The sequence below is a fragment of the Eublepharis macularius genome, chromosome 4, assembly GCF_028583425.1.
Source record: "Eublepharis macularius isolate TG4126 chromosome 4, MPM_Emac_v1.0, whole genome shotgun sequence".
Lineage (NCBI taxonomy): Eukaryota > Metazoa > Chordata > Lepidosauria > Squamata > Eublepharidae > Eublepharis > Eublepharis macularius.
The window spans coordinates 187,825,835-187,839,701 of NC_072793.1; the positions used below are offsets into that span (position 1 = coordinate 187,825,835).

The 13,867-nt window shown below is 49.3% G+C and overlaps 1 protein-coding gene across 1 annotated transcript; it reads left to right on the forward strand.

Annotated features, from left to right (window-relative positions):
• The first annotated feature begins 1,724 nt into the window (after positions 1–1,724).
• LOC129329044 (zinc finger protein 883-like) lies at positions 1,725–13,300 on the forward strand. The gene is made up of 5 exons (XM_054978440.1): positions 1,725–1,767; positions 4,077–4,162; positions 4,614–4,740; positions 5,230–5,322; positions 10,175–13,300. The coding sequence occupies exons 2-5, from the start codon at positions 4,148–4,150 to the stop codon at positions 11,977–11,979; spliced, it is 2,040 nt and encodes a 679-aa protein (XP_054834415.1). The 5' UTR covers positions 1,725–1,767; positions 4,077–4,147; the 3' UTR covers positions 11,980–13,300.
• Positions 13,301–13,867: the final 567 nt, after the last annotated feature.

Sequence of the window (13,867 nt, forward strand, 5' to 3'; positions counted from 1 at the left end):
AATGGGACATCCCCCCATGGGTCAGTAATGACTCGGTACTCGCACAGGGAACTCCCTTTATCGATTTAAAGGCACTTTTGACTCTATATTAAGATCAAGATTATGGGAAAAGTTAGAGAATGCCAACATAGACACAAGCGTATTAGTGCTCTACATGAAGATCCTACTTGAAGAGTGAGATACTGCCCTTTAGGGCTCCTTACTGAACCTATTAAAACTTCCAAGGGAGTCAGACAAGGCTGATTTTTTAGCCCCTAATTTATTCAGTCTTTATCTGAGCAACGTGGTTAATCGTTTGACAAACACTGACTTTCACCCTCCAAAACTAGGTCCTCGCCACATATCGGTCTTATCGTACGCAGACGATGCGCTTCTTTTATCAAGGGCGCTGCTGGGTCTTCGTAGGGCACTTGACAGCTTTGCCGCTTATTGTGAAAAAGAACATCTTACCATTAACTATGATAAAACTAAAGTTAAGGTATTTGGTAGGCGCCCCCCAAAGAGAAGATGGTCCATTAAAGGAAATAGAATCGAGCGAGTCAATAGATTTATCGACCTCAGGAGAGTTTTTTACTTGCCATTTCACAGATCCCTCCAGATGTACCCCCCTCCCTCCTTCATTTAGAAACGGGATTAATGAGGATTGAGGCGGGGATTTTGTTGGCTTCTACTTTCCAATGGCTTAAAATTCGAAGGATTCCAAAAGGCCTTCTCTTCTTGGCAATGCAAGACGCTTACCGACCGAGAAGGCTACACAGGGCTGAAGAAAGTCTTGAAAGAACGGGTCTCTCTACTGGCTCTCTTTTGTCACAAACCATCGACCAGGCAAAATGCACAATCAAGCACAGAACTTGCGACATCAAACACCAACAAGACCCAATGAAGTAGAAATTCGAGTCAAGACAATTCTTCCTCTTACAGATAGATAAATTAGTAACAGATGAATCTCCAGATATTACTAAGGCAACAGACGAATTTTGTCCGCAGGCGATTAAATTGCACAATCAATTCCAGTCAGGTGCACTCGAGCACTGATTTAGATAATTTTAAGAGGCTAGAATATTGTTGCTGTTTTTTAGATTTCTATTTCCAAATTTTAAAATGTCTAGGTAGGATGTTAACTCATGTTTTATATCTGATATAATTATATGATGTTATTTTAATCAGATATTTTAACATCTACATTTGTACTTTTTTTAACCGAAGACTTGTAACTTGTATATTGTTTACCAAATAATGAAATGTTTTATTTCTATAAGTTCAAATCTGGTTGTGGACCATAAATAGACAAAACTGAAACAGACTAGATCCAGAGGAGTTAGCCGTGTTAGTCTGTAGTAGCAAAATAGAAAAGATGAAGAGAACTGTGCATCTAACAAAGAGAGCTGTGATTCTCGAAAGCTTATGCTACAGTAAAGTTGGTTAGTCTTAAAGGTGCTACTGAACTCTTTTCTATTTTGAAACAGGCTACACCATGTTACAAGCGGAACAAGTGAAAACAGAAAAGCAAGCAACTGCCCTGTTTACAGAGCACCCATGGATAAACAGAGACGCCCCCCCAAAACGTGGACATTTCTTAGCCCCAACATCTTATGCATCCCAGCTTGTCGGGCCTTCCAAGGGTTAAAACGAGAAGCTCGCAGTCCTAGAGAGGGACATAGGGGGGGGGGCTCCGAGGAAACGCCATTGCCTGTCTCTCCCCCCTCCCCTTGCCAAAGAGGCTTTTGTGTCTCCTGGACTTTGCTCTGAAGGGCTCGGAGGAATCTGGTGAGCTGAGAGGGGCTTTGGAGGGGGAGGAGGGGGCCTATGGGGAGGGGGCTGCAGTGCAGTGCAAGGGCCAAAGCAGAGAGGAAGGAGGGGGCGGCAGGGGCTGGGGGAGCCCCCTCCCCCTCCCCCCCAAAGCCTCCCCCCTCTGCCGGGAGGCCCCAGCAGTGGGCTCGGGGGAGGGACCGGCAGGCGGCGCCTTTGGAGGTGGGACGGGGCTCAAGTGGCTGCAGGTTCCACAGGCGCTGAGGACGGAGGGGCAGCTGGGGCTGTGGGGGGGGAGATGGCGCGGGATTGGGGGGGGGTCAAGGACTGAGGGGCTGGGAGAGGTGAGGGGGGAGAGGGGGCAGGGACTGGCGGTGGACCCTGCGGAGTCCCAGACAAAATAGGACCCTGACCCAGAACAGGAGGAGGCGGCTCCGAGGAAATCCCTCCCAATAGCAAAGCTGTTCCTTTTCCACGTGGGGATCAAAAGGGGGGGGGTTGCTTCGTGCTCTCCCCCAGTCCTGCTTGGGGGGGGTGGGCTGCCTCGGGACGGCACTGCTCAGAGTGGCCCCCTCCCTCCCGCCCAGGCTGCTGCGCCCCTTTCCCAGCCCCTCTGCCCGCGGCGGCCACCCCCTCCCCGGCTGTTTCCTTTGGGTTTGGCTGGCAGCTGAACACGTTCCTTATTGAACGAGGAAGGGGCATTTCCTTCTGCCCGGCTGCCTGGAAACATCCCGATGCCGGGAGCGTGAAAAGGGCCCGGCGTCGAAGCAGCCTGGTTTGGGAAACGCCTCTCCATCGGGGGCTTCTAACTTTCTGTCTCCCGGGCCATTTTCGTTGGAGAGACCCCCTCCAAGGGTTAAAGGAGGGACCCCCAAATCCTAGAGAGGCCCATGGGGGGAGGTGGAGTGTTGTGGGGAAGCCCTTTCCTATCTCCCCCCCCCCCCCAAGAAGCTCCTCTGACTTTCACTGGCTGCTGCTAGTGTGGCTGGGAGGGGTCTGGTGAGCTGAAAGGGACTTTGGGGGGGCAAAAGGGGGGAATAAGCAGAGGGAGGGGCTGCAATGCAAGTCCCAAGGCAGAGAGAAGAGAGGGGGAGCAGGGGGTGAAAGAGACCCCCCCCCCCAGATCCCTCCCTGCCCTCCTGCACCAGCTGCCTGCAGAGCCAGAGAATAAAAGACCCACCGGAAGCGCAAATAGGCAAAAGGACCAGCTTGCCTTTCTTTGGGGTTTGGGCCAGGGAGGGGGTCAAGGGAGGGGAACAGCAGGAGGAGCAAGAGATGGGGATGGGGTGAGAGGAGCCCCCTCCTGCCCCTCACCTTCTTTCAGGACTTTTCTCCCCCCCTCCCTTGACTCCTTCCACCTCAGGCTTCCAAAAGAGACAAAACCTTTAGCAGCTTGGTGGGGGAGGGGGTGTTAGAGGGGCCCCCCTCCCCTTCTCCCATTTCTATTTTGAAATCCTGGCCTGTTTCCTGTAACTCCTGGGCTGCTCCTTTACTCTCCAGCAGGTGTGGGAAGGGGTAGGGGGGCTCCAGTCCCCCAGGGATTCTTCACCCCAGGCCCAGGATTCCTTCAGGGTCAGCCGTGCTGGACCAAAAACAAGGAACACCCTCCGTGCCCAGTGCTTGTATAGCTCTCAGGCCGGGTTCACACATGCAAGAGGAGGAGGGGGCAGAGACCTGGAATTGGGGAGGGGGCTCACTCGATTTGCCCTGTTATTTAAGCCCCTTTCCCTAAAGGTGGGCTCATGGGGCGGCTTCACTCCAGATGTCAGTGGAGGAGCACAATGATTTTTTCCCCTACAATGTTAAAAACTCCCTGCTGCAGGAAAGCAGCTCAGCAAGCATTGAAAGAGGGCAGAAACTGCCTCCTTTCAGTGCTAAGTTTCTATTTGTGGGGATCTTTTCTGTCATGCAAAGAACTCTTTGGAGCTTTCCTGCCTGCCCCCTTGAGTCGGGCACTCCGTCCCATCACCCCTCCAGGGCTTGCCCAGCACAATCTGGGAGTTGCCTGGAGCAGGACGGAGGGGCTGTTTGGCTCCCCTCAGAGGGGAGGAGGGGGTGATGCGGCCTCAGGCAGGGCCAGGAGCCCATTGCCCCCAAATGGCTTGGGAGGGAACATTTCCGGGAGGGGAGATGAATAAGGAGGGTGGGACTCCCCCTGTAAACATGGCCTGGTTTGGGGGGAGAGATGCTGGGCAAAACGCTCCTCGGCCTCCTACATCAGATCTGGAATTGTGCCCCGAAGCCAGTCCAGAGATGAAGGGAGCTGGCACAGAAATCTGTGAGTACCAAAAACGGCTTCCCACCCTCCTTCTCTTTCTCACTGCAAGGCACCAGGGAGAAGACGCTCTCGAGACTTTCTCTGCCACCTCCTCCGTGTGGTGAAGGGAAAAGAGCCGCCATGCAGCCAGCTAAGGTAAGGAGCGGGGGTCCCAGAGGGGAGCCATTCAGAGGTGAACAGGAATGCTTCCTGGTCAGTTGTCAGTCTCTGAGGATCGGGCCCCTTGCCTCTGGTTCTGGCTCTGCTCACACCAGGGGGAGGCAGGAGAAGGGTCACCCCCTGCCCAAGATGGCCTGAACAGAGAAGCCCAGGCAGAGACTGTTACTGGACCATGAATTTCCCTCGCAAAACTTTGTGCTTCTCTGTGATACGGACATCTCTGGCCTCTTCCCCACAAGGGGTACTACTCACCCTCTGCCAGTGAGGACAGACACTTTGGCCTCAAGATGGCCCCCAAGAGGTCTGGGAGGGGGGTGTCAGATGTCCCCTCAGGGCTCTTCCCCCCTCCTCTTTCTGATAGTCTTCCTACATTAATCTACTGTCCTTTCCAGTGATGTAAAGAAATGCTTCCTCCTTCTCCTTCCAGAGTCCAGTGTCCTTCGAAGAGGTGGCTGTGCGTTTCACCCAGGGGGAGTGGAGCCTGCTGCGCCCGGCCCAGAGAGCCCTGTACAAGGAAGTCATGCTGGAGAACTTTGGCCATGTGGCCTCCTTGGGTGAGGGTCCCTTTCTCCTGGGCTGTCTTAAGGGCACGGCCAGGCAGTCTTCCCCGGGCCCAGTGGCTGATCTCTGCCCCCCTCCGTGCTCCTTCCTCGGATGTGGGAGGGCTTCTGGGTCCTCCCTGCAGAGAGGGAGCCCCTGCCTGGCAGTCCTGTCCCTGGAGTGCCTGAGAAGAGGTGCCAAGGGACGCTTGGCCTGGCGGGTGGGATGGTCCCAGCAGGGGCTCCCCTCCTCCCTGGGCTTTGCCTCCCTGCGCTGTGGAAGGAGCTCTGCAGGGCTCTCTGGCATTTCAGTCTCAGGTGGGCAGGGAGTGGGCACAGAACTGCCGGTGCCGGACGGAGGATTCTTCGCCCCGTGCTGCACTCCGCCCCACCCCTCTTACTTGCCTCTTGTGTATTTCCAGAGGGACAGCCAAGCTGGCTTGGAATTGCTGGATTTATGTGCACACTGAAGAGTCATAATTTTGTGTTTCTTCTGACAAACAGGGCCCCCGATTGCCAAACCTGACCTCATATCCTGGCTGGAGGAAGAGGAAGGGCTGTTTCTCCCGTTCTCTGATGAGGAGGAAGAATTTACAGGTAGCTGCTTAGATGTGTCGTGTGTGTGTGTGTTGCCTGCGCTTCCTCTCAAGGGAAGGACGATTTCCGCAGAGCTCTTTATCCTCCCAGTTGCTTCTTCACAAAAGAACGCTGATGAGTTCTGAGATCTCGAAGCGCAAGGGTGGCATGTTGCACTTTCCCGCTTTAGGGTCTGTGAGCTCAGCTGCAGTCTCTCCCTCCTACCAGTCTTGGAAAGCTGGTCTAATTGCTTATGTTGGGCTTACACTGATCCGGCTTGGGGCATTCAGAATATAAACAAACAAATGGGGCCTTGCAACAATATATCGCAGAATGTGTTGCTCTTGAACCGCCAAGTGGGGCCCGGAGATCTCCCCGATTTACAAGAGATCTCCAAACTACAGAGATGAATTCCGGAGGGAAAAGTGGCTGCTTTGGGGGGGTTTACTCTATGCTAGTAATCCATACTGGAAGTCCTTCTGCTCCCCACTTCTGCTCCACCCCTTCAATCACCAGGAATTTCCAAGCCTGGAGATTGTTAAAAAAAATTATTTATTTTATTCGTAGTCTGCCTTTGACACTGAAACTCAAGACGGGTTACATAGCGTTTTCAATATCAAGTATGGTTGGGACATCCATTAAACAATGCATATGGTTACAGCAATAGTCAATATTCAGTAGTATAGTCTACAGTCCCTATCCTTTACCATATCATTCCTTTGAACCATTTTGGTACAGTCCAGCCTTCCTACCTCATAAAAAGGCTGCCTGGATAATTCAGCAGGGTTTGAGTTCCAGTGGCACCTTAGAGAGTGTGTGTGTTATGTGCCATCAAATTGCCTCTGACCTATGGCGACCCTAAGAAGGAAAGACCTCCAAAATGCCCTATCATTAACAAACTTTATCAGATCCTGCAAACTGGAGGATGTGGCTTTTTTATTGACTCACACCATTTTGTTTTAGATCTTCCTCTTTTCCTGCTGCCTTTCACTTTTCCTAACATTATTGCCTTTTCCAGATAATCTTGTCTTCTCATGATGTGACCAAAGTATGATAGCTCCAGTTTTGTCATTTTAGCCTCTAGGGAGAATTTAGCCTTGATTTGATCGAGTACCCACTTATTTGTCCTTTTGGCCGTCGGGGGTATCTGCAAAACTCTCCTCCAGCACCACGTTTCAAATGAATCCATTTTCTCCCTGTCAGCTTTCCTCACCGACCAACTTTGACATCCATACATAGTAATGGGGGAATACCATAGACTGGATTATTTTGTTCTTGGTCCCTCACGGCTGCTCTTCCAAGTCTCCATCTTCTTCTGATTTCTTCATTGCAGTCTCCCTGTTGGTTGATGACTGAGCCAAGGAAGAGAAACTCTTGAACAATTACTTTTGTCTTCTTGCTGTTCAGCTGTAATCCTGCTTTGGCGCTTTCTCCTTCAAACTTCATCAGTAGTCGTTTCAGGTCTTTGGTATTTTCGGACAGGAACGGAGTGTCATTTGCATATCTCAGATTATTAATGTTTCTTCCCCCAATTTTCACTCATCTTCTTCTAGACCTAATCCAGCTTTCCTTATGATATACGCTGCATAGAGGTTGAAGAGGTAGGGAGATAAAATGCATCCTCGTCTGACACCCTTGCCAATTGGGGACCATTCTGTTCCCCCATTTTCTGTCCTGACAGTAGCCTCTTCTCCAGGGTACAGGTTGCGCATCAAAACAATCAGATGTTGTGGCACCCCCATTTCTTTTAACGGTCTCCATAACTTTTCATGATCCATGCAGTCAAAAGCTTTGCTCGAATCCATAAATCACAGGCTGATTTTCTTCTGAAAATCCCTGATATGCTCCATTAGCCATCGTAAATTTGCAATGTGATCTCTCGTGCCTCTTCCTTTTCTGAATCCAGCTTGAACATCTGGCATTTCTCGTTCCAAACATGGTGAGAATCTTTGCTGCAGAATTTTGAGCATCACTTTGCTTGCATGGGAAATTAACACAATAGTCCAATAGTTGCTGCACTCTTTGGCATCCCCGTTTTTGGACTTGGAATGTAGACTGAGCATTTTCTAGTCCATGGGCCATTGTTTTGTTTTCTGTATTTGTTGACATGTTCTTGTTAAGATTCTGACGGACTCCATTTCTGTGGCTTGAAATAGCCCTATTGGTCTTCCATCTACTCCAGGGGCTTTGGTTCTCCTAATTGCTTTAAGTGCAGCTTTTACTTCACTTTCTAGGATTTCTGGTTCTTCATCAAAAGGTTCTTCATTGAAAGAATTGTGTATTGTGTATATGGTTTCTATAAATTGTGTATATGGTTTCTATACTTCCAGGCAGCTTGCACTTCTCTTTTGTTACTACATAATAATAATAACGTAATAACATTTGATTTATATACCGCCCTTCAGGACAACTTAATGCCTACTCAGAGCAGTTTACAAAGCATGCCATTATTATCCCCACAACAAAACACCCTGTGAGGTGGGTGGGGCTGAGAGAGCTTCAGAGAACTGTGACTAGCCCAAAGACACCCAGCTGGCTTCAAGTGGAGGAGTGGGGAATCGAACCCGGCTCTCCAGAGTCCCGCGCTCTTAACCACACCACCAAACTGGCTCTCATAATATCTGGAGGAGCCCCTCTTCCTTTGGTGCAGGTTTACCATAGGCCAGAATGTCTGCACTCTGGGGTTCTCTGGCTTCACATTGGCTCTGATGGGTTTGCCTCGGCCCTGGGTCCTGCCTGGCCCCTTTGAGTGACACGGGTCCTGTTCAGCTTGTACCTGCATCCCTTGCTTCAGTTTTTTTTTTCCTGCTGAGAATCTCTGGATTGATTGTTCGGGTGTGATATTCTCCTGTTTAATGTTGGTTCTGTTGGGCTATGTGGGTTGAGCTTGCCTTGGGAGGTTTTCCTGGTCGCTGTTGTGTGTTGACTAAGGCTTCCTGGTGTCTTGGAGAAAGCTGTGGATTTCCCTCCCCCATGAAACAATGGAGAGTGGCTGTGGGGAGCTTGTTCAGGGGCCTATAGAACTGGGCACTGTTTTCTAATTCATTTAAAATTTGGTGAGCATTCAGTGGACAGGCAGGACTAGGATCCCTGCAATTTTAGTACCATTTGCTTGAAAAATGCCCCCTCCCACCCCTGAAAAACTTTCCCCATAGGGAATACTACTGGATGTATTTGGATTTCCGAATAAAACTTGAATATGAATACTGTTGTAGATCCTGCAGGCAAGAATCTCCGTCAGAGGGATTGGAGCAGATGTGGACGTAACGTAGAGCTCGGCTGTAGACGATGAATTCTTGGTGTGTTTGGGATGGTGACTGGAGTTGTGTAGGCATGTCCACCAGTCACTGTATCCTGCCTGGCTCACGCAGGGTTGGAAATGGATTTTCTCCCCACCCCATGGCGGAGGGGGGTTCAGGAGGTGATGGCTGAGGCTTCCTTGGGCAGAGGGTTGGGGCTTTTCTCCCATTCCTGGTAGCAGTGGCCAGGGGGAGAACAATCCTGCTGGCTTGCACAGAACAGGGAAAATTCTCTCGTCCTGGCAGCGGCAGCTCAGGGGGCAGGAGCTAACCAGCTGGCTTGCAAAGGGGCAGGGGTTTTCTCCTATCTCTGGCAGAGGCTGGTGCTCCAAGGATCAGAGCTCCCTTGCTAGCTCATGCAGGGGAGGAAATGGATTTTCTCCCCACCCCACGGTGGAGGGGGGGTACAGGAGGTGATGGCGGACAGGAACTGCAGTTTACCTTGTCACTCAGCACAAGTCCTTGTGGAGTGCCTGCTGCACAAAGAACTTTCTAAAAAACTGCATGGTTACAGCAAAGCCCTGCTGTGGAATGGACGCACCCATTATCCAGGAATTCTGGGCAGGCGCTAGGAAAGGAGCTGGTGGGCACCTTTGCTCCCTTAGGCAGAGTGGTGGGGGATCCCAATGTAAGTGGTTCTGAACGCTGGCATAAGTGATCCCAGGCACACAAGGAATCCCCCTAAGTAGGACATACCACGATAAAATCCAGCATCTCGCAGAGGAAATCCTGGCTCACCCATTTTATACCATAGCCAGGATTCTTCTCTTCCAGCGCTGATTCAGAATCTAAAACCGTGTGCGGAATGGGTGTGAGCAAGGGGAGGGCTGTGCAATTCTACAGCAACATACAATTTATAAGCATGGTCAAGCAGAATCCCCCAAAATCCCCCCCCCCACCTGTTCTCTTCAATTTTTCTCAGTCTTTGAACTGTTTATTAAAACACCTTTCCATAATTATGGCCTGGGGGTTAACCTTGATTCCCGGTGCTGTAGTGCAAATCCATAACATAAAATTATTTTCCACTGTGCTGAAACACTGCTAAACGCCCCCAAAGTCAGACGAGGCGCAGAGACTGTCAAGGTGCCAAATATCCAGAACGCGGGGCCTCTCTGACAGGCTTGGTGGGTCCAATGCCACGGGCCGGAAATCCCCACAGCCTCTTCAGCCGTGCCACCGTTCCACCACCCCTCACTGACCTGGAAAGGGCAAATAGGCAATATCTGCTGTATGCCATTGCCTGAAAAAAAAATAGACTGGATTGTGGATGTATTTTGGGCAAGCTGCTCTGACCAGGAATTTGGGTCAAAGAGGGACCTATGTAGCAATAAATGTCGCTGTGAAATGCTGTACTCCCATCTTCATCACCATCATCATCATCACCCACCCATGAGATATTGGCTGGAACTAACTGGGATGTCACAGATCCCCAACCGAGAGTTATCATGGTGTTTCTGGACACTCAGCCTTTGAATTCTTGCCTCCTCCACAGCAGTTTATTTAGTGCTTTCCCTAAGGTTTAGGTTGCATTTTTCTATTTTGTGATCATGCCAGGTTTCTCTCTCTTTCTGCAGGAGGTGACTGGGAGTCAGCAAAGGAAACAAAAGAACTTGTAGTAATGGAAAAAGAAGATACCTGTCTGCCATGGAGAGAGAACACTGAATACTGTAAGGCACCAAGGAAGGGAGAGGGGAAACACCCGCCAAGGAATAGTTCTGGTCTTTTACAAGGTGATATTTCTCACGAAGTTCCAGTACTTCAAAAAATATACAAAGGAGGCAGTGGGACTGGGAGCGCTGCAAATGAGGAAAGTTTTCCTGAACAATCAGACACTTATATTCCTTGGAACGTGGACTCCAGGAGAAAAGTATTGAAAAGGCTGGAGTGTGGGAAAGCCAGTGATCAGACAGAAAACCTTAATTCCTATCAAAGGATTCATACAGGGGAGAATTCATATGAATGCCTGGAGTGTGGGAAAAGCTTCAGTCAGTGTGGATGCCTTCATTCCCATCAAAGAACTCACGGAGAGGAGAATCCTTACAAATGCTGTGAATGTGGGAAAAGTTTCAGTCGTAGTGCAAACCTTAATTCCCATCAAAGAATTCACACAGGGGAGAAAGTTTATACATTCCTAGAGTGTAGAAAAAGCTTCACTGAGAGTGGAACGCTTATTCTCCATGAAAGGACTCACACAGGAAAGAAACCATATAAATGTCTGGAGTGTGGAAAGAGCTTCAGGTTCAATTCAAATCTTCGTACCCATCAAAAAATTCACACAGGGAAGAAACCATATGAATGCCTGGAGTGTGGGAAAAGTTTCAGTCAGATTGGACACCTTAATTCCCATAAAAGAACTCACACAGGGGAGAAACCTTATAAATGCCTGGAATGTGGAAAAAGCTTCACTGAGAGGGGATCCCTTGCTATTCATCAAAGAATTCACACAGGAGAGAAACCATACAAATGCCTGGAGTGTGGAAAAAGCTTCAGACGGAGTGGAGACCTTGCTGCTCATCAAAGGATTCACACAGGGGAAAAACCATACAAATGTCTGGAATGTGGAAAGAGTTTCAGACAGAGTGGAGATCTTGCTGTTCATCAAAGGATTCACACAGGGGAGAAACCATACAAATGTCTGGAGTGTGGAAAGAGCTTCAGGGACAGTGGATACCTGGCTGTTCATCAAAGGATTCACACAGGGGAGAAACCATACAAATGTCTGGAGTGTGGAAAGAGCTTCAGGGACAGTGGATACCTGGCTGTTCATCAAAGAATTCACACAGGGGAGAAACCATACAAATGCCTGGAGTGTGGGAAAAGCTTCAACGAAAGTGGAAATTTTACTGTTCATCAAAAAATTCACAAAGGGGAGAAACCATATAAATGCCTGGAGTGTGGAAAAAGCTTCACTGAGAAGGGATCTCTTGCTATTCATCAAAGAATTCACACGGGAGAGAAACCATATAAATGCTTGGGATGTGGAAAAAGCTTCAGATGGAGTGGAGATCTTGCTGTTCATCAAAGGATTCACACAGGAGAGAAACCGTATAAATGCCTGGAGTGTGGAAAAAGTTTCAGTCGGAGTGGAAGCCTTTCTTCCCACCAAAGAGTTCACACAGGGAAGAAACCATATACATGCCTGGAGTGTGGAGAGAGCTTCAAGGAAAGTGGAAAACTTACTGTCCATCAAAGAATTCACACAGGTGAGAAACCATATAAATGCCTGGAATGTGGAAAAAGTTTCTCTCGGAGTGACAGCCTTAATTCCCATCTAAGAGTTCACACAGGGGAGAAACCATACAAATGCCTTGAATGTGGGGAAAGCTTCCGTCACAAAGGAAACCTTACTTCCCATCAAAGCATCCATCAGACCATATAAAGGCATAGAATGTGGAAAAAACTTCCGTTATGGTTCAAACCTTACCTCCCATCAAACAATTCACAGAAGGGAGAAATCATAGCCATGCGGGGAGTGTGGAAAAACCTACATTCAGAGTGAAAGCCTAGCTTCTCATCAAAGGACTCACACGGGAGAGAAACCATAGCAATGTTCGGAATGTGGAAAAAAAGTTGCAATAAACCAAAGTGACTCTGAAGGGAAAGCAATAGAATAAAACAGTAAACTACAAACAATAAATGATACAGGAAAAAGGTTAATATCCCCCCTAGGAATTAAAACTACAGCCCTGTTTCTTGAACAGAAATGCCCTCGGGTGCATTGGGAAGATTTATGTGGTGCTACTCTGTATCTTATCTAGGCTAAACTGGTACTTAGGGCCAAGCTACACATGACGAATGACACTTGAACGGCAAGTGGATTGAGTGGAGGGCAAGTGAACAGGGAGAAATACACTTGCCATTCAAGTGTCATTCGTCATGTGTAGCTTGGCCCTTAGAAGGGGGTTCTCTTTGCCTTGTGTGAAGAAGCAGCTTTCCAGGAAAAGACACTGAACACCACAAGACGTATATTTCATATAGATTTATCCATTAAGATACATCCATGTTAGCCACTTTTTCCATTCACATGAGAAATTTATCCCTTAACTTTTTCAGTGAAGATTAATATTATCTTCCTAAGGACTATGAACGTTATTAAATAAACTTCAACCTAAGAGTGAACTCTGATAAAAGGGAGTTTGGGCACGTCACTCTCTCACTCTCTTTCTATAATGTTCCAAACATACCTCACCCACCCTATCCCTTGATTTTACCAGAATAATTGCTTTTAATTAATATAACGGAGCATTTTCACAGCACAGCGCAAAGACTCTATCCCTTTACCCCCGGCCGCAGTTCAGGAAGCATTCCGGTTGCTCCCAGAAATGTATTGCATGAGAAAACCACTAGGATGTGTTTCTGTCTGTCAAAAGGGTCAACCACAGACACAGTCACAAAAACAACTGAGATACGCTGGAGAGCCACGCAAGGGGAGAAGATGTCAGCTTGCCTGCTTGCTCACTCGCTGCCCCGAGCTCAGAGGCCTGGAGCATTGGTTCGCTTAGCCTTAAAAATGTACATACGTGATCGCTGCTATAACGGTGGGATGAAGGATGACCCCCAGGATAGCCCAGAGGATCCCTGCGGTGGAGGCTGCCAACCAGTGGCACAACTGCTGTGTTGCTCACGTGCTCCCTAAAGGGGTTGTGCACAGGGAAGTCATTGGACAAACACCCCTCCTGTGGGACCGTACAGGCCACGACTGAGCCAGTCTACCAAGTGACCACACCATCACACACACACACAATGTATTAGGGGCCCTGCCGAGCAGGTAGAGGGGGAAGCAATCAACCTGAAGGTGGCCATGGAGGGGACCTGGCCCCATGGACACTAAGCAGAGGGTTGGAGAGGGGCGGAGTCACACACCCATCCTCTTAAAGGCACAGGCCCCACCAAACAAAATGGAAGCCGCAGCACAAAAAAGGGTGGAAAGAGGCCCTCCCCTCCCCTCCCTGGGAACAGCCCTCAGCAGATCCTCCCAAATGTCAGCCCCGTGCAGAGCAATCAGAAAGGAAATAGCACTGGCACCATGAATGACTATGTCATGGGCTGCTCCATTAGCTAGGTCAGAGTCCATTCCAGAGTCCAGATAGCGAAGTCAGGCAGCCCAAAGATCAGTTAACAGCAAGTCCCGATGGCCAGGCAAAGACAGAGTCAAGGCACGGTCCAAAGGTCACAATAGTGAGGCCAGGGCGAGGCCAGGGCCAGGCCAGGCCAGGCCAGGTCCAGCGGCAGCGGGAACAGGATCCCGACGATGTGTTGCTTCCGTG